General features: G+C 36.6%; 1 protein-coding gene across 1 annotated transcript in view; it reads left to right on the forward strand.

The window, feature by feature from the left end:
• The window catches only part of LOC131031559 (uncharacterized), a 69,411-nt gene extending 48,903 nt beyond the window's left edge, over positions 1 to 20,508 (forward strand). The window contains exon 3 of the mRNA XM_057962706.1: positions 19,082 to 20,508. Within this exon, the coding sequence (XP_057818689.1) occupies positions 19,082 to 19,937 (856 nt within the window). The 3' untranslated portion in view covers positions 19,938 to 20,508. The remainder of the gene's footprint in view (positions 1 to 19,081) is intronic.
• Positions 20,509 to 25,701: the final 5,193 nt, after the last annotated feature.

The raw sequence follows: 25,701 nt of genomic DNA on the forward strand, positions 1-25,701 counted from the left end.
CCTTTTGGCTGCAGCTTCGCTCGTCATGTCCATTGACTCTCCAATCTCTGCTTAGCTTCTACAGAAAAAAAGGGGAGGAGAGGGGTAGGTTTCCACTTTCCTGACTTATAAGCTTTCTCATCAACCACATAACTGGGTCTAAGGATTGGCTTTGGAAGGGGAACAAATCTTTTCAGAATGGACACGTCTGATTAAAAGTGGATAAAGTAAATTACAAAAAGCTGATTTCTTCTTAAATGTTCCCAACTATATGGGCCTCAACCCAACAAACCAATCATTGAGTACCTTGAGAGATATTTCTTTTAAGACAGAGCCATATTTTCCACCAAATGATAGTTGGGCTGAGCTACCAGGATTCCTCCAGAACCTGAGAAGAGACAGGATGCTTGGGTTGATTAAAAACATCCAGTAATTGCTGGTGTGCAGCAGTAACATAAGGCCATGATGGTACAGCATGTTTCTTTTTCTGTCCTTCAGATGGACATGGTTCAGATCTTATGGGATCACGCAGGATCCACCTTCACAAGATTCACAAATGACTGAAAATTACTGACAGAAGGCAGCCAAGAGAAAAAATCAACCATTGTTCATCTGTGAGGGATCAAGACCTGACTATGAGTAATTTTTCTGTCATGTGGCCACATTTGTTCGAAAGGAATTTATAACCTGCTTTCATTGAGTATGATACTGAGCTCTTCCATTCCTGTGCCATCTAGAATCACTTGCTTATTTTCATAGTTATTATTATACTTTTTCTGATATCAATTTGACTGATCTTCTGAGATGTTGGCTTTGGTATGGTGCCATCGTGTTTAGTTATAATCTTATAACCACATTATGCTAGGCTAAATATACCTATTCACTATTGAGCATAGTGATTGTTTTTTTCGAAATACATTCTCTTTTGCTGCAAACTTGTTTCCAAATATGTCACTAATTTTAGTAATTTGAGAAGATTCCTCTTACACCATGTCTGCAGCTAGAAACCATGACAAGTTTGCCTGATGCTTTGGGAATCCTGTTCATTCCAAAAGCATTAACATCAACCGAATGATTCTTTCTTGAGGATGAAAAAGAGGAATGCAATTCTCAAGGTTGGAATGATATGCTACGAAGAAATGGGAGAACTTTGTGTTTGCACCAAAAAAAATTAATACAAAGGAGGTTGGTTTTTGTGAAGTTGGTATCAAAGATGATTTAAGCCTAATTTAAACATTTAAAAGTAATATTAATTTCTAGGCTACTTATAGTTACTCTTGTGTTTGCAAAATGTACTTGAGTTGATTGCTTAAGCTTACCTTTTCCAGTTGTTATAAACTAATACTAATAGGGCTTCATTGTTATCTGTGATCATTAAGTTCTTCTATTATTTACTTTTAAAATTGGATCATGAATTGATCCCATTCTTAAGATTTGTCATCCCCCACCACCTAAGTTTATAATTAATTTGGTCCACAAAATCAATAATACATCCAAAATTCTATAATAAACGATCACATATTCTTAGTATGAGAACTTAAAAGATTATCCAATTTTCAAATTCTTACAACTTATGATGAATTACATGAGGGGTTACTAATGCCTACCTCGCAATAATTACTTCGAATTCATGACGAGTAATAACTAAACTCAAATAAATAGCCATGTAATGGACACCCTAGAATGCCCAAAAACTAAACCAACTGCTGATAGGAATTTAGTCAAACAGTTTGCATCCAACTCCTTATTTCTCCGTTTAATATTTAAACCCCCTTATGGCTTCGGAAATGAAATGTTTGTTTGTTTTTAAGTCTTTGCATAGATTTGAAATCACATAACATGAACTAGAAGGAAATTACAATAATATGCAACATGAAGATTGAACTACTGTTGATATGATATTATTTCCAAAATTAATAAAATCAAATACATAGCAGATTTTCCAACTCACTAAATACTCCAGCATTTTTGACATAATGTTCCAACTACCCTACAACTGCCATCTGATAATCCTCTGAGTACCACGGTCCTGCCCTCATGCTAGAACCTCATCTCTACTCTCTCCATGTTGAGAGTAAACTCTCTCAACGGTGCCATCCAAGTCATCCCTAAGATAACGTCATAATCACACATTTCCACAACATAGAACTCATCCTGGAGCTCATAACCATCTCCCAATCTGATGCGAAGATTTGTAATCTTCTGTGTGCATAGTAACTTGTGACCACTAGCTACCATGACTTGGAATCCTGAATGTTCTTCAGTTTGCCACCCTCTCCTAGCCACTAACTGTGAATCTATGAAATTATGTGTGGCCCCAGTGTCCAACAAAGAAACCACCTTCTGTCTCTGTATGGTGCCACGCACCTTAAAAGTAATTGCCTTTTGAGCACCTGTCAATCTAGCTAGGGACTTCTCATTCCCTGAACCCTCCTCAGTGGCATTGCTCTCACCATCAGACTCTGATTGCTGCTCCTCATCCTCTGACTGTGACTCCTCAGCAGAGAAGTACTCCATCTGGTTGGCCTTAGCCTTCAGAGGACACTTGTGAGATAAATCCCACGGTTCCCTACACTGAAAACATAGTTTTTTCCGCCTCAACTCGTTCAGTGTCTCATCGTCTAACCTCTTTGATTCTTTTTTCTGAGGCTGAGAATCCTTATGTAGAGGTTTCTTATCCTTATCCTTCTTGAAGTGTGGATCCTTAGGAGTGAACTTACTCCTACAAGCGGAAGGTGCAAGATCTCCCACCTTCTGAATGGCATCCTGCAATGTGAGGGGATCATGTCCCTTCACCCAACCACGAAGAGGCTCTGACAATCCATCCACAAACAGTACAATCAACCTCCTCTTCGAAATGTCTGTAACCAACACTGATAGACTCTGGAAATCTGAGATGTAACTGTCGATAGGACCCCATTGTCTCAACTGGGCTAACTCCTTGAAATGGAGTTCTGGATCCTTCGTATCAAACCTGTCAATCAACCTCTCAGTGAACTCTGCATATGTGTCTATCTGGTTATGGCCCAATGTGACCATACCATGGTGCCACCACTCGTGTGCACTCCCATCCAAGTGCAATGCAACATACTTAATCGCATCCTCCTCAAGCATGGGATTAAGCTGGAAATAAGTATCTAATTTCTGGACCCATGTTCGTGCTGAAGCCTTCCCTGTACCATCATAGTATGGAATAGACAACTTTCCCAACTTCTTCCTCATCTCATAATTTTGTTGTCGGTTTCCTCTCATGGGCATATTCTTGAGTCTAACATCCATATATTCCCTGAATGTCATCTCAACCTGTAAATCAGGGCTAGAGTTCCTCCAATCATCCATAATCATATCTTGAATCTCTTGCTGTGTAGGACCGGCATTATTCTGGTCATTCTGTCTCGGAGGAAACTGTGGCATGAGTGGTCTCGTAGTAGAAGAACCTGCTCTAGCATATGTCTTGGTTCCCCTGTTAACCGATGCGTCTCCATTACCTCCATTACCCTGTCCACCTCCTTGGTTAGCATTATTACCCTGATTGGTATTATTAACTTGGTTGCCATTATTACCTTGGTTGGCATTATTGCCTTGATTTGCTCTCGTCAAATGTTGTGTAATGGCTATAGCCATCTGCTGCAATGTAGCCTGGAGCTCCCTCTGACCCCTAGCAAGATCACTGAGCATCTCCCTAGTGCTAGGTTCTCCCCTTTCCCCATCTCTGTCACCCATGGCTGGTGCTGAAAAAGGGTCACCCTCCTCTTCAATCTCTGGTGAATTCTGTAAGTTTGGATTTGACTTGTTTCTCCTCAAGTAATACTGATGTGCTGGACGCATGAAACCCTCACAGGATGGTAGGAAAAACAAGCTCTGATACCACTGTAAGGACACCCTAAAATGCCCAAAAACTAAACCAACTGCTGATAGGAATTTAGTCAAACAGTTTGCATCCAACTCCTTATTTCTCCGTTTAATGTTTAAACCCCCTTATGGCTTCGAAAATGAAATGTTTGTTTGTTTTTAAGTCTTTGCATAGATTTGAAATCACATAACATGAACTAGAAGGAAATTACAATAATATGCAACATGAAGATTGAACTACTGCTGATATGATATTATTTCCAGAATTAATAAAATCAAATACATAGCAGATTTTTCAACTCACTAAATACTCCAACATTTTTGACATAATGTTCCAACAATGACTTCCCATCTTGCTGCTACAGTAACATGAATAGTGCCGCGCTACAGTGGTGTGAATAGTGTCGTGCTACAGTAACGTGAATAGTGCTGTGCTACAGTGCTGCTACAGTATTAATTAGTCTTCAATCAGTCCAATATCTTCATAAAATCATCCCTTCAGAATGGCATAAGCATTGGACAAGAAGTGAAGAAGGTATGAGCAAAAACACCAAATCTGCCTATAGCTGGAGATGCACCCAATCTGCCTGCTAATGAAGCTGATAGCAATGGATTCCAAAGGCCAAACCCCAAAGGAATGACGTCTAGAATGTCACAAGAGAGGATAGACGTCCCCTAATGCCAAGAATGGATTTGCAACTCACACATCAATTTCTTCTCATATTCAACATGCTGAGTGAAGCCACAAAAGCTTCCTTTTATTCTTTCTCCAAGGGTCGACCCAACTCACTTGAGCAATGTGGGATAAAAGATGTTCAATATAAAACATATTGAAATATTCACTTATGTCTCCCTTGGGTGCCCCTTTGATTTGCACACATCCCCGTAAAATAAATATTAAAGTAACACTTTAATACTTTACAATTAAATTAAATGTTACTTTAATAACACTTCAGGCATTAAAATATATTAGCAATCGGACTCCGAATAGCGCGAGTGATAGCTCGTCGGAAAGCTCTCGCCGAGGAGTATCGAATCCAATCACCAAAGCTAGCTTCCGTCGTGTCCTGTTGACTTACTAAAAATAGTAAGTATGCCTGAAACTAAGTAAATCAACTCCGTTTTAGCCCAAACTGGAAATGACTAGGCCAAAACACTCCAGGATCCCCTTAAACCCTTCATTAGCCCTCGGGACCATGTAGAGCTAGGCTAACACACATACACTTGGTCAACTGCTAAAGTGGGGACATTACAAGCCATTACAATCATATAATTCAACCACCCTAATGATCATTAGTTAAAATCATCAATTATGTTTTGAATCAACTGTTGGCTAAATTATCCAAGAGGAGAGAGATTTGAACCAGTGCTATATTCACTTTATTCAATCATATATTAATCATAGGAGATTTATACCACATTGTAGTGGGTTAATACTATTCAATATGGACTAAAATTTAGAATTAGTTGATTCTATTATATTCTTGGAAGAAGATGGTTTATAAGGACTTCTTGAGTGAGTTTATTCCATCCTTTAAAGTATCAAAAATAGTATAATACTATAATCAACTAGTTTTCACGATCATGATAAAAAACATGATAACTCTCTTAATATATCAGTCCTAAGTTTTAACCTTTAGTATTTATAAGGTGTTAATTCTAACAAATTTGTATTTTAGAGTTGGTTGACTATAAGGGGGTACATGACCCTTTCTAGGGCCTAGTTCCCTTGATAGTTCCTATTGATTGCTACCCTGTTGGATAAACCGACGACAACCTACTTGATTTCTAAGTTGTATTTTCATTATGAGTTTTGGCTTATAGAAAGATTATTAGTTCTTTAATAAATTTTGGAAGATTATTAAGAGGAATATTTCCCATTCACTTGGAATAAAATAAAGAAATAAAGTCTCCTTATTACTCAAAAATTAAAAGGGATGAAACCGTAGATGTCATTGATAGATACGGCATTTCAATCATGACAGCTTGACTTGTTAACGTGAACTATAAACATCATTAATACTGAACACTGTAAATGGTTTTGGTTTGCATAACTTATTTAAAATGTTAAAAATTTAGATAGAAACAGTAATGAATAATGAATATAATACTTGACAAAAGTTTCAATGGTAGAATTGGTTTTGATGTTGAAAGCAAACAAGAAACATTTAAAGCATCACATTCTAGGAGGGATCAATTGGAGAAGAGAGTGATGTTGCATCTTCACAACACAATTAGGAGGGCCAACAAAAGAGACCAAAGTGGTACTATACCATGATGATGTTCGAGAGGATGGATTTCCAAAGGCAATAGGAGATCAATCTATATGATCAAGAGAACAACATATGCAAGGTGGTGAGCAAGTAAATTTTGCTCTTATGTTTTTTCATTTCATAGATATTTGAGCCTAGTATATTTGCAGAGGCCAAGGGAAGTTGCCATGAAGATGGAATCTGATTCCTTGATGAAAAATAAGACTTGGGTTTTGTCAACATTTCTCCGAGGAAAGAAATCCATTGGTTGCAAATGGATTTATTGGTTCTTTAGACAATTACAAACATTTTCTTGTTGCTAAAGGATATGCATTAGAGAAAGGGGTAGATTCTAAAGAGATCTTTGCCCCTCTTGTAAAAATGGTAACCTTTTGGTTGGTTATCTCCACTTTTGCTCAATTTGGATGGAAGGTATATCATATGGATGTCAAAAGTGCCTTCTTGCGTGAAGACTTGAAGGAAGAGATCTACATGACTCAAATTGTAGAGGTTGTAGGTTCTAGGAAAATAACATTTTGGTTTGCAGGTTGGTGAAGTCTTTGTATGGACTTAAGTAGGCGCCTTGAACTTGGTATTTAAAAATTGATTGATATCTTAGAGATTTTGATTTTTAGATAAAAGCTATTTTGAACCCATTCTGTGTCAAAATCATTGGTGCTGACATAGTGATCTTGATTGTTTATGTTGACGATCTTGCCATCATTGGAAGTAGTGTTGTTTTTATTGAACATGTGAAATATAATATATGTTTTGTTTTTGAAATGTCAGATCTAGGCTTTGTTGAACACACCTTTGTTAAAATAATATTAATATCTTCTATAATGGTCATCTTCTATTTTAAGTTGTTGACTTATTTAGCTTGTTAAGTTAGCTTTTTATTATGTAATTTGCTTTTAATCTTTATTTAGCTTTTAAGCTTAATTTAGCTTTCACGCTTAATTTAGCGTTTAGCTCTTTAATCTTTTACTTTAACGTTATGTTCTAATTATAGAACATCGTCTTGTAACCTCTATATATACGTGTGTATATCGTTCAATGTAATTATCCGATTATTGAATCATTCATTCAATTTATTTTTCAACCTTAGGATTGAGAGGGGGCAAGAGGGTGAACCAGCCCAGACGTTAAAACATTTAAACTTAAACTTCATTTCCCAAAACAATTTCAACTTATCTTTAACCTCATTAGTAGCAGTGGAAAGTAGAGCAATGAAACACAATGCACAAGAGAACACCATATTTATGTGGAAAACCCAAACAGGGAAAAACCATGGGGAGAATCAACTCACAATATATGAAATGATTACAAATCTATTTTAGGTTCATTGCCAAGGAAGCACACTGCCGCCTAACAAGGACTTGATGTCTGAGATGCACTATCTTAGGGCAAGATACAAAGAGGACTTGCAGGTTGAAGCTCACTGCTCTAGGGCAAGATACAAAGAGGACTTGCAAGCTGAAACTCACTACTCCAGGGCAAGATACAAAGAGGACTTGCTAGCTGAAGCTCATTGCTCTAGGGCAAGATACAATATCATAACACTTGGATTTGCAAGATAAAGTCTTCTTCAAATATGAAGCTGCACTTGAACCACTGTCACAAGTAACCAACTTCAATGACAATCATTGCCACACTTTCACTACCTTCACATCACAAAACTTTGCAAATGATATGGTCATGAAAGCACATTCACACATATTTTGATTTACACGTTCACATCACAAAACCACCCTCCACACCTCCAAATTGGTCTTCTATATATACCATCTTCATCATTGCAAACATCAATTAGGTCAACCAAAATAGAGGATAAGCATAGGTCCTATTAAGCCGGCCACCAAACATAATTGCGGTGAATGCAATCCAATTCAGGAGATAGAGAGGACTTAAAACATCGTATTACACTTCTCTAAGTAGTTTCAAATAATATACATGCTGGCGCACATCATCCAAGGATGGTAACAAGGTAACGTTTAGAAAAACAATGTAGCACTTAACCAATTGGCCCAAAAACATAGCATCTAAAGAAATTAACATAATGCTGATTCCCACACGTCAAGGATAGGACCCAAACACAACTTAACACTCTCTCCAAAGTCATAATATATCATTAAAATCTCTGCACAAGCTGAAAAACAAAGCTTTGTATGCTAGATCACACCAATTACCCAGACAGACTATTAAAATAATATTATATCTATTCTATAATGGTCATATTAGTTGTCGACTTAGTTAGCTTTTTAGTTCAACTATTGCTTCTTTTATTAGAAAGTGTAGTTAGTTTTTTAGTTTTTAGCTATTTAGCCATTTTAAGCGTTTTTAGCTTTTTAGCTTCAGGTTGAAGCTTTAGTTTAACGGTTCATTCTTCTTAGAACACTGTCTTGTATTTCTCTTTATATATGTTGTATATTCGTAAATAAATCATCCAATTATTTTTCATGGTATTAGAGCGGGTCAATGGGATTCTTTAGAATTTGGCGAATTTTTATTATTTCTAGAAATTTTTCTGAAGTGATTTTTAATGAAAAAATCATTAGTGCTGTTTTTGAAGGGGCTGTTGAAGGAGGGTTTCTGGGAATCACGAGCTAGGGTTTTGGTTAGAATTTTTTTGAACAATTTTAAAAAAAAATCGTGACTATGTTCGCGTTTTTATCTCAGCAAGGGTTTCTATTTTGTGTTTTTTCCTATGACACGATTTCTTTTGCTTCGTCCTCAGCTTCTGCTCATGCGCACAAAGTTTTCTATGTCTTTATTTTGAGATCCGTGACGGTAAAAGTTTTTTTGTCAGTGCTTGTGCGTAGTTTTTTTTCAAAGAAGAAACTCGATTTTCTCCTACAATTTTCATACCTTTTTGGACGACGACGACACAATTTTTGTGGTTTTTTTCCCCTGCGCGCAATTTTTGCAATTCAGTTGCTACGTGACGCGGATGGTTTTGCTTCCTGTATTTTTCTTCTGCAAATTCCCATGACTTGTGGGGTATTTTCTTGCTGCAATCAAGGGTTTTTTGCCAACGTCAATAATATTTTCAACAAATTTTTTAAGGCTGGCTTTTGTTGTAGAAATCGCACAAGGACATTGTTTTGTGATTGGGGTGTTTTGCAGAATATTTCAGACTGCGTTGAAATTGTGTTTTTTTTAGAATTTTTCCCTTAAAAAAATAAAATTATTAATAATTTTATAATTTTGTCTTCAAAAAACTTATTTTGGGTTTTATTAATTTTTTCCATAAAAAATATTATTATTATTTTTTATGGGTTTTCTGATTTTTCTCCACAAGAAATCATGGGAGGGTTTTGCTTAAAAATCAAGGTGCATGATGTTTGGGGTTTTGCTGTGTGACGTTTTAGGGTTTTGTTCGATTTTTTTTCCTCAAAAATTGTTTCAAGGTTTTTGTTCCTGTTTAGGGGTTTTACCATTTTTTCCACAAAAAATGATGATTTGTATCTTCAGTTTTGGTGGGTTTTGACGATTTTTTCCTCAAAAATTGTTCATAGGGTTTATAATTTTTCCTTAAAAAATTATCATCTGTGGTTCACAATGTTTCCATGGGATTTTGGTTATCTGGGTTTTACTGTTTTTTTCCACAAAAAACGATGATTTGTAAATCCAACTTTCATGGTTTGACGGTTTTTTCCACAAAAATCGTGGTTTGTTGTAGTTTGTTATCAGTTGCACCTGGCGTTGCTGGGGCAAACATCTGCAACCGTGGTATCTTGCAGTCTATTTTGGAGTTGCTGGAGCAAATAGTGCTCAGTGCTCTTTTGCAAAAGTTTTTGCGGTTTTTGTCAAAATTGTGTTTGTTGCTTTTTGAAGGGTTTGTCATTTTTTCCTCAAAATCTTGGTTTTAGACTCAATAATTCACATGTGACAATTCTATAATTCGTGTGTGAGATTACATCAAGTTGGACAACTTTTGGTACTCTTGGTCATTAACATTCTGTAAATCCTAGGAGGGTCTTCATAGTAGCATAGTGTTCTTTGCATTGCATTTGTGATAAAAAGAACTGTGGTGTCTTGTGTAGGGTATTGAGTACGATGACCATTAGGGAGGGTATTAAAATAATATTATATCTATTCTATAATGGTCATCTTAGTTGTCGACTTAGCTTTTTAGTTCATTTAGTGTTTTAAGTTCAACTATTGCTTCTTTTATTAGGACGCATAGTTTTTTAGTTTTTTAGCTATTTAACTTTTTAGCTTCAGGTTGAAGCTTTAGTTTAACGGTTTGTTCTTTTTAGAACATTGTTTTGTAATTCTCTTTATATACGTTGTATATTCGTAAATAAGTCATCTAATTATTTTCACAGACAACATCAAACACAATGCAACACCAACCTGACTATCCAGCACCATGCGATGCACACAAGGACATTCCTAGAACATCTGGCATCATTCCCAAATACTTCTTTTTCATTGTCACATCTATACATGCTGGTGCAACCCAAACAGATATAGATCACTTCATTATTAGAATGCTAGGAAACACATTCCTGAACAAAACATCAATAAGTCTTCTTGTAGAACACCTCAACACCTAAAATTGAAACTAAGACCACAAACACAACAAACATGTCCTCCAAGTCGCAACACTTGAAACATCAATGTAGAGAAATGCAGAGTATTTTTCGGACCAATCAAATCCACTTCTGATACAGTCAAATTGTCAACAAACAACAATCACTAGCCACTTCAGCTGCAACACCAGGAACATGAAAAGATAGTAGCGCAATGTCCATAGAGCATAAACATCATGTCCAAATCCACAAGACCAAGTTCTCAAATGTGGAGGAATGCAAAGCATTCTTCCAGCTAGACTTCAAATACTCTTGTTTGCATATCACATCTCATACCACAAACATTCCAAAAACAACACTATCCTGAACAAGAGTGTTAGGGCCAAGGAAAAACACATCCTAACCATCCTAATCATCATGCTACAAATCCATAATTTATTACCATTAAGAAATTATACTGAATGTAGACATTAGACACCAAGAAGGTGGACATCCACAACCCAAAGCAATTGCAATCAGTAATAACTATCTCCTCGTGTCTTACCAAAAATACATCTAACAACCCAATATAGACAACACTACCAACACTCTCCTCATTGACATCAACAACACAAAAATATCAATGACCACACAAAAACTGCCCATCATCAAGGACAGCACATATTGTTAGACATTAGGGTGACATCAATGACAACACATTGCCAACATGCTTGCTTCAATATTGTTTAGTAGTGGAATTTTAGCAAATTGATCACAATCCAAGTATGCTGAATCTCTTTAAGAAAGAGTTCAAATGACTGAATGTAATCCTACATCTACATCTATGGAAGTTGGGATCAAACTCTCAACTAACATTGTTTCCTCATTGGTTAATGAACCTGTTGTGACGTTTTCACACATTGCCCCATCGCAAATTGGGACCCCCTCTTTCACTGAATAAACCAAGTCTTTTGTGATTAGTGTCGTCTCTCGACTCTAAGGATTGAGCCGTTAGTCTAGATTGACCTTTGGAGGTGATGAAATGCGTAAGTGTGGAATGGATTTTAAAGAGTATAAAGCCTTGTCAGTCTCAATATTGTCATCAGTCAAGAATTAGGGTTTTGATGTATTAGGAAATGCATTGTGCTTATTGCTTTATTCTTCAAACTTTGCATTTTGCTAACTATGAACTTGATTGATACTTGTACTTCACAATGTTAACTTGTCTTTTTTAGGTACATTGCGGGGAGCGAGACTTTGGATGTTGAGAAGAGGACCTCGTTGAGTGGATGATATCATCGTACAAGGAAGAGATTGCAATGATATAACAAGGAATTCACTAGAAGGAGGATGAACTAATGGAAATTTGACTACGTGTTGAAAGGTCTGCATGAAGGAATGAAATTGAATAGCCAAAATTTGGGCTAAGTTTGGAAAAATTCCTCCCCAGGGGTGAAAATGCGCTCCAGATCAAGGAATTCAGTGTTTGATGATATAATGACTTGGAATGATGAAAATTGATAAAGGGGGAGCTTGGACAAAGTCTATCAAAGGAGTCAACAAGGAGGAATTCAGTGTTGCAACGAAAAATATTATTGGAGCTGCTTCTAGATATGATTGTGTGACCTTTTTTTGCATCAATGTTTTGGATCACACTCTGTGATCCATCATCAGGATGTATAGAGAATGTTAGGATATGAAAGAATGTCAATTGCAAACTCAGACAAGCTCAAGATTGTATTTAAAGGATTAGGCATAGAGACACACCCAAGCACATAAAACGAGGAGTGGGAGAAATAAATAATATAAATAACAAAATAATAAAAGATAAAATGAAAAGGAAGGTTTTAACTACCAATTAAAGGAAAAAGGACAAAAGAATGCCCCAAGAAAGCACATTACATTAGATAAGAAGCAATAATAATAATAAAAAGAAGGAATAGAAATAATGACAACAAAATCAAGGAAAAGAAATTAAAAATAAAAATAAAAAGGAAGCCTAACAAAATATATATATATATATAAAATAGCTTACCTATAAATACACAAGAATATGTATACATTCAACCAAATATATAAATGTGTGTGCATGTGTATGAATAAATGAATGTATATGCGTGTGCGTGTGTGTGTATATGCGTGCGCGTGTGTGTGTATATGCATGCGCGTGTGTGTGTATACATACATCTATATATTTATATATACCTATATGTATACACACACACACACACCCACACACACACACACATAAACCAAAATTCATGTATATATCTATATATACATGCAAATGAATATACTATAAGCAAAAAGAACAAAAAGACTAAAAACGAAAAAGGAATTCGATAAATAGAAAGGCGCAATTAAAAAACGAAATAAGAGAACCAAAGAGAGAAAGGGAAGACCAAAGAAAAAGTAAGATAAATGAAAAGGCACAAATAAAAAATTAAATAGGAAAACAACACAAGAAGGGGAGGAAAAAAGAGAAACAAAAAAGCAAAAAGACTAAGAAGAAAAAATAAACACAAAAGGACTAATAGAGGGAAGAGGTAAAGGCGGAAAAGGGGATGGCACAAGGGGGAAGGGGAAGGGGAAAGGGGGGGAAAAGCAAGGGGGAGAAAGAGGGGTTCAACCAAGAGGGTGATTGAGGCTCTTAATGGAAGAAAGAAGGGGAAGCCAGGAAGGACTTAAACCCCATCCCTCATCGTGATTGAGGTTAGTTGGGTGGTTGCTAGTTAGAAATTGTTGGTGGTAGAGTATAAATCAAAATGAAAAGGCAAATTCTGGCTAAGGCAAGGAAAATTCCTCCTTACTCATGAATTTGCGCCCAAGGAAGCAATTCAGTATTGCTGGTGGCAGAGTATAAATCAAAATGAAAAGGCAAATTTTGGCTAAGGCAAGGAAAATTCCTCCTTACCCATGAATTTGCGCCCAAGGAAGCAATTCCGTACATCAATAAATCCTCCTCAGGGTCTTATTTGCGCTTTGAGAGTCAGTGCAAGGTAGGAAGTAGGAATTTCTTCCAAGGCAAGGAAAAATCCTTCATGGGGCTTGGTGGTAGTGTTTTTTTGGTGCTTCTGGCAGAAGTTTCTATTTTTAGCACTTACTATTTTAGTAAGTTTTAGCGCGTCTTAGTTTTGGCTTGTTTGGAGTTTGGACACGATTTTTAGCAGTGGCTATTTTTAGTAAGTCTATTTTTAGTAAATTTCATTGGGTCTCCATTTGGCCTGATTCTGAGTTTGGACAAAATTACTATTTTTAGCAGTTTCTATTTTTAGTAAGTCTTTTTTCTTGGGCTACAAATGAACGTCGACAATGAAGGAACAAGGAATATCCAAATCCGAGTCAATTGAAGTGAACGACTGAAGTAGAAATAATGGAATTTCGACTAAGGCAAGAAATTTTGGTTAAGGCATGGAAAAATCCTCCTCCACCCTTAAAGTACGCCCAAGGAAGCATCCTGGAGTGCAAATATCAACGAGGGAAGGATTCTTCCTCAAGTCCAAAATTCCTCCTTCAAGGTCAAAGTGCGCCCATGCACTCAAATGGCATAAAACCCAAAATTTGGCTAAGGGTCAAAGTGTGCCCATGCACTCAAATGGCATAAAACCCAAAATTTGGCTAAGTATGGTAAAACTTTTCCAAGGTCCAAATGCGCTCAAGAACTCAGTGATATGGGGCAAAATTTGGTTGTATGGAGAAATTCTTTGACCCCCTCCAAAATGCGCCCACCTCTCAAATTGTATGAAATGATCAAAATTTGATTAAGTGTGGAGAAATTCCTTCTCCCAGGTTCAGCCGCACTCATGAGTGCAATTCCACCATGTGCAAGGATTTTGTCACAAGGACAAATCCTCCTCCAATGCCCAAGGGTACACTCTGGCATAAATCCTCTCTTTTGCCAAGGATAAACGTCAAAGGACGAGAATCCCTCCCCATGTCTAGAATGCGCCCATGGAAGAGAGGTGATTGAAGACATAAAATTGAAGTTCCTAAGGAGATATTTTGATAAACATGGCATTCTTGACAAGTCAGAAAATGATAAAACATCAAATATTCATCTAGCCAATCCAAATACAACATTAGGTTATCAAGAAGCATGGAGACCCAGGGTGAAGTTGTCTAATTCAAGACAATCCAGTTCAAGGCATTCAAGGTTCAAGACCTCAAAGATCAAATTTCAAGTACAAATGTAGAAGGAAGAATTTCCTCTAGAAATCCAAGATCAAAAGTCAGAAGGAAAAGACTTAAGGAATGACAAATGTCGACAAGGAAAGATATTCTAATAAGGCGAGTTCTCGAAACCCAAGTATGTGGAAAGAAGAAAATGATCAAGGATAATTTCATAAGAGTTAATCAAAGTTAGAACCTCGTTCTAGATGATGCAATTTGGGAATATGCTCCATCACAATTAGTCAAAATGGAATATTCTTCGCGATGAGTTACCGGGTTTACATGGCATCCAACATGCTGAGGTGGCGCCTCGTCACCTTCTCCGACCAATCGAATGTCTCCCAATCGACATGTCCAGATTCAATGAACTTGACTTATCCAAGAAAGCTTCTAGAAGGCACATTTCACGATGCAATAACCTTCTATTTTATTATTGGTTTATATTTTAGAGGACAAGTGTCCCAGTATGTAATTTTCCTATTGGTCGACTTGGCCCCACTTTTCTATGCCACATAAGCTATTGTTAGTAAAACTCTAATTAGGTTTCCATCTTGAAATCTCAGCCCTTGATTTCAAATCAAACTTGGCCGTTCATTTGTGGGAGGAGCTCTATAAAAGGCCTTGCCTTCTCATTTGTAATTCATAGTTAGCTCATTAGAAGTGAAGAGCTCTTGCTCCCTAGAGTAGAAGTAGAGTAGGAGAAGGAGAAGACATTGTTGTAAGACTTGGAGAAATAAAATTTGATTTCATTGAAGATATGGTGGATTCATGTTTATTTCAACTTTTTGCATTGCGTTCTTCCAATTTCTCAATTGTCAGATGAAGTACTTTGGTTTTAATGGAGAATGCAATGTTTTTAATGAATTTCCATGGCTCATACGTTTTGCATCTTATTGATTATAAGTTGCAGTGTAAAGTTAGCCTGAGCCTTTTATATGGATGCTTAACTTCAATCATTGAATGTGCATTGTTTGTTATGATGGTGTTCATTATGATATGAAAATTCTTTGCATAACCCTTGGAAGATTGCACCAGTTCTTGTGGAGTTGTAGTTGATCTTGGTGTAGCAGCACTTGGTTTATTTGGAATTCGTCCATTAGAGCACTATCCATTGATATCATTGTCCTTAGGAGTAGATTTAGATTCTTCTAACCCTTTCCCCTTTTTATTTCGGTTCATTTCAATTGTGTCCATTCAAAGAAGAAGCATCACGAGATTGCAATATCTGTTGAAGAAGTTCTAGCCAGCATTGCAAAAGAAGTGAAGAACTATCCAAATGTAAGTCCCTTTGTGTTACCAGCATATCACAACGACCATTAAGCTTATCCACATGTCAGGACCTGACAGAGAAGAACCTTGGAGTCACTTGTATGATCTTTCGCAATCTTAGCATACACGAGATTTTGCTCAAGAGAGGATAAGATACCTTGGTATTTTATTCTGTGTTGGTGTGATCATAACACTCATCAACAGAACCTATGTAACAACATTTGGTAGATTTTTTAATTATATTACTACCACTAGATCATAGTAATGTTTTGTAGTTAGATGTCTTTCTCTATTCATGTTTAATCCTCAAGAACATTGCAAGCTGCAAAATAAGTCCTTCGATATGTTGATGGGTCCCTTGACTTTGGCATTCTATATTAACAATCTATTGATTTTATGCTAATAGGATATATTGATTCCAATTGGGTTGGATTGGTGGATACAAGAAAGTCTACAATAGGGCTATGTTTTCACTGTTGGTTGAAGAATAATTTCCTAGCAGAGCAAGGAACAAAACATGGTTGCCTTTTCTTCCACTGAAGCAGAATATTGGGTAGGAGTTTGTATAGGTTGTGAGGCAATGTGGTTAAGAAGGCTATTGGTTGATATTCAATTGGATAAAATTGCACCCACCTCACATTTTTGAGACAATCAAAGTGTTCCCAAGATTGTGAAAAACTCAGTCAATCATGTCCGAACTAAACATATTGAATTTCATCATCATTACATTCTCCACTTGGTTGATAATGAACACTTGTTTTTATTATGGTGCCACAGTGGATCAAATTTGCTGACATAATGGCTTAACCACTTGGTAAAGGTAAGTTTGTTGAAGTTTAGAGATAAACTTGGAATCGTATTAGGTTAATATGGATTAATGCCAGCATTATAGGATATATATTAGCATTATGGGATATGTGCTAGTTTTATATTTGTTATTATTGTGCTATCATTAGCACATAGTTGAAAGTTGCTTCATGTAGATTGTAGGTTGTTTGGAGTTTGTTCCTAATAATAGCATAGGTTGTTTCATTCTTTGGCTTATATTATAAGCTAAGTTACTGGTTCAGGTATGGGTACGGATATGGAATCGGGTATGGATTCGTGCGCGCGCGTGCACACATGCACACACATATAGATATATGTATATCTATATGTGTTATACATATATATATGTTCAAACGCATCAAAATATAAACTGTATCAGTATATAACTATAAGAAGAGTGATACTTATGAATCTATAATTATCAATAAATTTCAATAAATATTAAAAGAAAGAATATTTTGATACCTCTTTCATAATTTGCAAAAATGAAAATACTCAAGTCTCAAGATGCATTACACAATGAAAGTTCAAATTATAATTGATTTTAATATTCATGTTTTTTTTCATTAGAAGCATCAAGGTCAATATCAACATTTGGTTCAATTTCATTTGAACCACAATAAATTGGATTGCCACTACCACTAGCTGTGTCAAGTGCGGAAGCTGGTTCAATTTCATTTTTCAAACATCTGACAAAATGCCAAATCATTAACGACACAACCACAATAGATTGGATTGCCACTACCACTAGCTGTGTCAAGTGCCGAAGCTGGTTCAATTTCATTTTTCAAATATCTGACAAAATGCCAAATCATTAACGACACAAGGAAAGTGATTTCACAAAACATAAGCAAACAGCTACTACATATGCATAATGTAAATCAACTGAAATCAATCTCATTAATGCTGATATAAAGTTTACTAACCCCGTGTTTATAGGTATAGCTCACAAATGCAACTGAAATGATATTTAATTGCTTGCTTGTGGGCATATTCTGATAAAAAATGCTGTCACAAAGCTATGAGAGTGAAACTGAGGTTTTAATTTACAAAACTATGCTTGGGTACGGTCCTTGGTACTTCCTAGATGCCTGGGTTCGCTGTGGACAGAAGGACCCACAGAGAACCCAGGCTCCCAAAAAGAACCCAAACCGTACCCAAGGCCATACCTGAACTGTACCCATACCCATACCAGTTTCTGGGCCAAAACAGAAGAACCCAGTAACTTAGTATAAGCCATTGTACAATGTAATATTGATTGGCTAATGAATATAATGATAATAGAGGACGTATTTTTGCAAACATTTCCTAATTGTCAATTTTGTCCTTTTTGTCCTTGTTGGGCAAAGGAGAGAGAAACTGACTTATGCATTCATTTAGTGAGATCTAACTTTCCATTTATACAATAATGCAATTAATGTTTTAATGTGTCCGCCAACTTGTTCTGTGTAGCTTTACAGAAAGCTACAATTACACATCGTCAATATCAAAACGTCACTGCTGATGTCAAAAGAGTGAATGATAAGGATAGGATGGTGATATTACGATGCCGTCATCTCCTTTGGTCTTCTTTGTTGTGTTTGAATCCTTTTATTTCTTATTGCAGACTGTATTGCATTAATCTTGAATGATTATTTCATGGTTTTGTGGGGTATAGGCTTAAACAGGGTCGTGATAGCTGCTGCGTAATGTTAGTTATCCTGGCTTTTGAGTAATGTGATGGTTTCTAAGCATCTCTTAAAACAAGTTCAGTGTTTTCTCATAATCGTAGGCCTGATTTATGTGGTATATTTGTTGGGCATATAGGCCTTCTGGAATACGAGAACTAGTAGAATATGTAATGCCATCCTTATGTTTTTAAAATGGGAAGAGGTTTTGTGGCTGACTAACTTCAGATACTGCGCTCTGGATCATCCTTCATAGTTATGTTTGAGAAATTAATCCAATCTTGGAACAATATCTGCCGTTTGACTTTAGTTTGTCTAAGAACCAACGTGATCTTTATCGTGCTGGATTTTATATAACTTAAAACATCTTTTTTTATTCCAGAATGTCCACAATTGCGTTTAACATGTTGTCAGTTAAAGCTACCACCATGCTATAATACTTGCACTCTGCACTGCATCAATTTTGGGGATTATTGAATATGTCCATATGTTTATTCTGGGAATGAGAGAATCAAAGGTTTTGATGGTACAATGAAATGCATTACAGGTGTGAATATACCTGTCCCAAATATGCGCTTGTAACTGAACGAGAGGCAAGGGGTCGCTATCTTCTTGATGATGAAGACCTTCACAATTTACAATATAAGAAGGTGAGAATAAGGAAATTCTATGTCTATCTTTTCCTCAGATCAGCTGTTGAAGCCATTTCTCATGGAAAGGGTGCAGACTTTGAAGGAAGAAATCAGTTTAGGGACAAACATGAGGAAGAAACAAATGAATGTTCTATAGAAGCTAATTGCAGTAAACCCCGTATTGAAGCATGGACAGAAGGTGATGGAAGCAGCAGTGAAAGCAACAAGACTCAGGACGATGATGACACACTTGCAGAAGATGTATCTAATACTATGGTATCAAGTGTGATGAATAAAAATGAAAAGCCTCTGAATGGTTCAGTTGAACTTAAACAAGATATGGCTGTCCAGGGATTGGAGAATGCAAAACATGCTTCCGATAGGGAAGAGAGGAAAGCCCTCCGCAAGGAGCACAAGCGGCAAGTAAAAGCAGAAAACAGAGAAAAAAGATTGGGAAAGAAATTGGGGAAAAGTCCAAATGGGGAGCATAGTTGTGCAGAAAATAGTGGCAAGAACTCTTTCCATTTGAAGGAGATTGAAAATGCAGATGAAAATTTGAGTATTGGTGACTCAGGCAAATTTAAGAAAAAACATAGGACAAAAAGAGACCATGTGAGTGCATCTAAAGGAGTGTACAAGAAAGAACAATTCCTTGGATATAATTCTCAACTGACAACCAAGTCTCTGAGTGATTGGGTACAGGAAAGAGATTGGCTGGAATCAGAGTTGGGACGGAATGGAATTTCTGCATTAGAACTGGCTCAATTTTGAGCTCTCAATCATTTTATTTTATTTTGAGAATGAGTCTGTATATAGTTGTGGTGCTCAGCTTCACGAGATAAAAGTTGTATTTAGCTATACAAGATCTATGAAGTCATGCTTTTCACTCCTCAGAAGATCCCAGATGCTGTCTTTACTGGGATAGTTTTCTGTATTGCATCTTTTCGTGGGGTTCTACCTATCGATCAAGTGCTTTTGCCTTTGAATCATGTTTCCCAGTCGTGGTTTTGGGGCACAGCTCGAGTTTCACCTGTACCTGGGGGATAGAAGGGACTGGTATATATTTGGGTTTCATAAAATGAATGTGTACATAGTTTATAGATTTGTATTAGTTGCGTGATTTTTATTCATTTATTCCTCATTTCTACTTTGGATAGGATGAATCAAAAAACAAAATGCCAGAGCACTTTTCTTAATCAATCTCTTCCTATTTTGGACGATTCCTTCAGTCTCTTAAATTTAATGATCATATGAGGTCAAACTTGAATACATTCAACGCAAATTCTGGTGTAAGTCATGGCCTTGAATTGATAATGCTGTATTGTAAGATATTCTTGAATAACTAAGGCTGCTTTGATTTGCATTCGTAACATCAAAATTCCTTTTTAGATGAATGAAATGTTCTAACCTTCACGCTGTCATATTTTTCTTTCAAATTGTGGGTACTTCCACAACTTATTAGGTATCACATCATTTGATTTTTTTTTCTTTTTCTGGCTGCCCATAATCTGAAAATTAAGGTTGTGTGATACCTTTAACCATTGTAAGAAAAATGTTGGAAAAGATTGCACTTTTGCTTCAAGTCTCCATACTCATTCAAAATTTAATTCGAGAGCTTCTAAAATTTAGCATTCTTTTAGATATTTAGTTTTCTCAAATTTTAATTACAAAATTTAATTTGAGAGCTTCTAAAATTTAGCATTCTTTTAGATATTTAGTTTTCAAAACTTTTAATTAAAAAAAGGTTTATTTGTAATTAAAGAAAAATGTTGGAAAAGATAGCACTTTTGCTTCAAGTCTTCGTACTCATTCAAAATTTAATTGGAGAGCTTCTAAAATTTTGTCTTCGTACTCATTCAAAATTTAATTTGAGAGCTTCTAAAATTTAGCATTCTTTTAGATATTTAGTTTTATGAAATTTTAATAAAAAAAAGTTTATTTGTAAATATGAGAGCTTGTGATATCTAGCATTATTTTGGATATTTAAATTTTTAAGATACAAATAAAAAATAGAATTTTAAATGTTCAATTTTGAAAGCAGCTGACCCTTCTATCCTGTAGTTATTCACTAATGTAATAGATTGATTTTTATTCACATAAAGTTATTATTGAATCAGTAACTTATAAAAAATAATAATATTAAAACAAGTTGAACAACAAAATTAAATTATTCTCCTTTAGAAACAATTTTTAAGAAAAATAAAAATAAAATATTCTCATTTGAAAATAAGTATTAAATAAAATAAAATACGTATATTGAACTTGTAATATAGTTTTGATTACATAAACATGAGAAAGAGTCTGAACTTGATACAAAAACAATCATAGAGGCGAACAAGACATGGCTCACCAAAAGTGAGACAAGAAGATGCAAAAACAACAAAGCAAAAAGGAAAAACCAACGCCACCAAGACTAGCAGAGTATTAGCCCAAACAACTTCTGAAAAATTAACTAGCCACAAGGAGACCTGAAGAGTCAAGGAGGATTGAACTCGAACTTTATCCAAGGCCTCAAGAGGGGTAGGATGGGAGTGGAAAGTCTTACTATTGTTTGAGAACTCAACCAAATAAAAAAAATGCATCTAGTTTTCTCTTAACCTTGTCAGAAGCACAAACATCTCTCCCAAAAGGTTTGAGAACCTTTCCTTTAGCATAAGGTTTAGTACAATCAAAATCTTTAGCTTTGGTTAGTAGCAATGCCTTGGTCATTGAAGGACAGTAGTTAAGGGTTGTCCTAATTGTTGGTATGTGGCAATTGATCTTGCTATTGGACTTGAATTTAAGACCATATTGTAATTTGCTCTTCTTTAGATAATAGAAAGAAAGCGGATGATTGTTTCTCTGTGGATGCAGCCCACATTCGGTGAACCACATTCAATCTCCAAGTTATTGTGATTTGCTATTTTTGCCTCTTTTATTTTGCATTATATTTATATTGTTTATTGCTTCAATATGCCTAAACCCTAACAATTGGTATTGGAGCCATGTATTTTAAGTCATTTGGTAGGGGATTTTAGATTTGAGTGGGAGCAATTGTAGAAGAAGGCAAGCTTAAGGTTGAGAAGTTCAATGACCAAAACAATATGTTAATTTTAGGATCAGACCTTTAATTACAAGTTACATATGGGTCGGCCCTAATTACAAGTTACACATGACACCCAATTAGGGCCAGACCAATACATGTTGACGAGTTACATTATTGCACAAGGGGTTCGCCCATTTAGGGCCAAACCTAATTGCTTTACAAGTTACACAAGTTACATGGTACCGCCCATGATTACATATTAAATTATATCATTATTATGGCTAAGGCCGACAGACCACTTAACCATCAAATGTGTTAGGTCAGCCCCTAAAGGGCTCCAACCTAGCTATACATCAACAATCCCTCTTAGCTAGGGAGGAGTCCTTCTCAATAACCAAGTCACATAGTGACAACCATGATGGCTACTGTAATGTCCCCTTCTCGATGATGTATTTTCAGTGGTCCATTGGCCTATTCTTGAGACTCGTAGGCTATGTGGAATGAAGCATTAGGGTTTCAAACATTGATGAGGCGAGAACTTACTATTTTTAGTAAGTCAGGGGTTGGCTATTTTGATGATACTGTCCTACTGAGCTTTCTATGCTCTGTCTCTGGGTGCGAAGGTCATGCTTTTCGGAGCAGTAGTTCATGACTTACTATTTTTAGTAAGTGGCAGTATGCAGTATTTCTATTTTTGGCAGTGGACAGGGTCCTTGTCTTGCAACAGTTCTTTGGTCTTCTTCACTCTGCTTCATCTTGGTTTCTATTAATGATCAGTATGGGAGCCGTAAATAATTTAATTAAATATTATATCCTTGTCAAAGGTTTAATATTTAAATATTTGCAGTTACTGAATAATTGTGGAGATGACTTAGGAAAAATTATTAATTAATATTCATTTGATTATCTCCCAAGTCAGAGGGTGAATTTGTGTGGCCATTTAGGGGATTAAACATCTTTGTTCTAATGTTTATTATTGCAAAAAAGACGCCACCATGAGGAAGTTCGAACTTGCCTAGGAAAGGTAAGTAGGCGCTAAGTTAGTGGGGAGACATAAGACGAAATGAAGTTGAATTTGAATGAAGTTTGGTGCCATTTGCATTTGCATTTCGGGAGGCGTGGAGTTATAAATATGAGCATTGGGCTCTCATTCTGAACATCTTGAAAATTTGCATTGTTATGCTACTGGATTGGTGTCAGAACTTTGAGGCTTTGAAGTGTGGCTTCCTAGTGCTTTCCAGTTTCGTACTTGAAATATAGTACCTAGCTGTGTGCTGTAATCTACCATACTTTAAGTGCATATCTTAGTCTTTTTAGTGTTTGGAGTGATTTCTGGAGTTGCTGGTTTCCCTATGGCTGAAGCACGTTTTTGATCACACCTCTTTGCTTGAGTGTTTGGTCATTTTGGGTACCGTCTCATTCATCCTTCCTGCTGCTGGCGATTCACACTGTAAGTTTGTGGCACCTTTCATTGAGTATTGAATTTATTAAAGCAAATCAAAATTCAGCTAGGCATGGGGTTTTGAAGGTGCATTGGGATGCATGCCAAATAATGTGGGGGGTTTTGATGGCTTCCATTTGATTTGTTTTAGTCACTGTTGTTATAGTGTTAGTTTGGGAGTGATTTGGGGTGTTTTGAGTGAGTATTGAGGGAGATATGAGTGTTTTAGTGGGTTCATAGGCTGCTGGTTATGCATTTCCAGCCTACTGTTTTTGATGTTAGAAGAGTTTCATGATCATTATCTTTATGTTCAACATTCTTCTTCTTCTCTCACTTTCCCTTTCATTGTAAGGTTAAGTAGTAGTACTACTAACCCATTCTGGATTGTAATCTCTCATCTCGCTGGAAAGTGGAAGAGGCTGGCTTGCAGCCTACATCTGTTAAATTGTAATTCAGTCCTCCCGGTGCATAAGCGGTCGAGTGATGATTGGTTGTAATGGTCCTCCCACTGCATAAACGGTTGAGTTGAGTATTTTGTAATTCAGTCCTCCCGCTGAAATATTGCTGTTGAGTGATTTGTGTCTGCTGTATGTTTCTCTTGGTTGGTTCACCGCCAAGTTTTTTGCTTTCCCGGTGGATAAGCGGAAGGGGCTGGCTTGCCGTCTAGTATTGTATTTACTTTGTCATTTCAACAGATTTGTGATCTAACAATCCCCTCTTCACCGTATGCTCTCACCTTCCCACATTGGGCACTTGGTGATCAAAAAGTGGAAGGGTTGCATTTTCAGCAAGCTTTGAGTTTATGCTTTCTAACCTTAACGGGTTATGTGTTGGTTGATAATTCTTATTGCTCCTAAAAACAAAATTTTTTTAATCTGAGATATTACAGTGGTATCAAAGCTGGTTTTCCTACCAGCCTGTGAGTTTTAGAGGAGTTAGAATTCTCCATGAGTGACAGAGACGTCCGATACTACAACTGTGAACAGAAGAGACAACAGTTTCAGATTCCGATATTGCCGAAAGAGGATACATTTTCAGAGGTTTTGAGAAATAGAGGGAAGGATTTGGATTCTGCAGATTCAGTGGATTAAATGGCAGACACGGCTACAAAACAGAATGGGGCACCTGATAAGAAGGCTGAGAGACAATTCAATGCCATGATGGACATGATGTCTCTACTGCTGGCCAAACTTAACCAGAACGTTGTTGGGATCCCTAACCAACCGAACAATGGACCGGCAACCAACACTTCTAATGCTCCTGTAGGCAATGGAAATGGGAGTAACAATAGGAGCAATAGTGGAGGTTCAACCCCAAGACCTCTACAACCTGTGTTCCTACCAAGAGAAGCACAACAAGCTGAAATGGAGATACCTACAACTGATGAAATAAGGAACAACTACATGGAGTATGCTTCTCTTCCTGGTGAGATCCGAGATATCCTCACTTTGAATCAATTTATGAATCAGAAAATGAAGAGAGGAAGGAGGAATGACAATAGATTTGCTGCCCCAAGAGATTATCAACAAGCTCTTGGAAGAGTGACTTTGACACACTTTGATGGAAGCACTAAGAGCACAACTAGTGCATTGGTGCAGAAGTTGGACAATTACTTGTCCTTGAGGCCTATGCCGAAAGAAGATGCCATCAAGTTTGCTACCTTGCACCTGGATGGAGTGGCCCACAAATGGTGGTACCATGGGTTGGTCACCCTTGGTCATAACTTGATCACCACCTATGCTGATTTCACCAACAAGTTGATCGAGAGATTCGACACCAAGGATCCAGAGGTGAAATTTAGAGAACTTGCTCAACTCAAACAACAAGGTTCGTTGGACACTTACGTAACTTAATTCCAAAATCTATTAGTTATGGTAAGTAGCATCTATGAGAAGCGGTTAGTTGGTCTTTTCACTAAAGGACTTGAGGAACCTTTGAGGGGTTGGGTTAAAGCATTTGATCCGCCCACCTTGGCAGAAGCTATTAAGAAATCTCGAAACATGGAGTTGGCTGCCCCAAGGAACAAAATTCAGTCCAAGCTTTTTCCTTTCCGAAAGGATAAGAAGAAA

This window comes from Cryptomeria japonica, chromosome 8 (assembly GCF_030272615.1).
Source record: "Cryptomeria japonica chromosome 8, Sugi_1.0, whole genome shotgun sequence".
In the NCBI taxonomy this organism is placed as follows: Eukaryota; Viridiplantae; Streptophyta; class Pinopsida; order Cupressales; family Cupressaceae; genus Cryptomeria; species Cryptomeria japonica.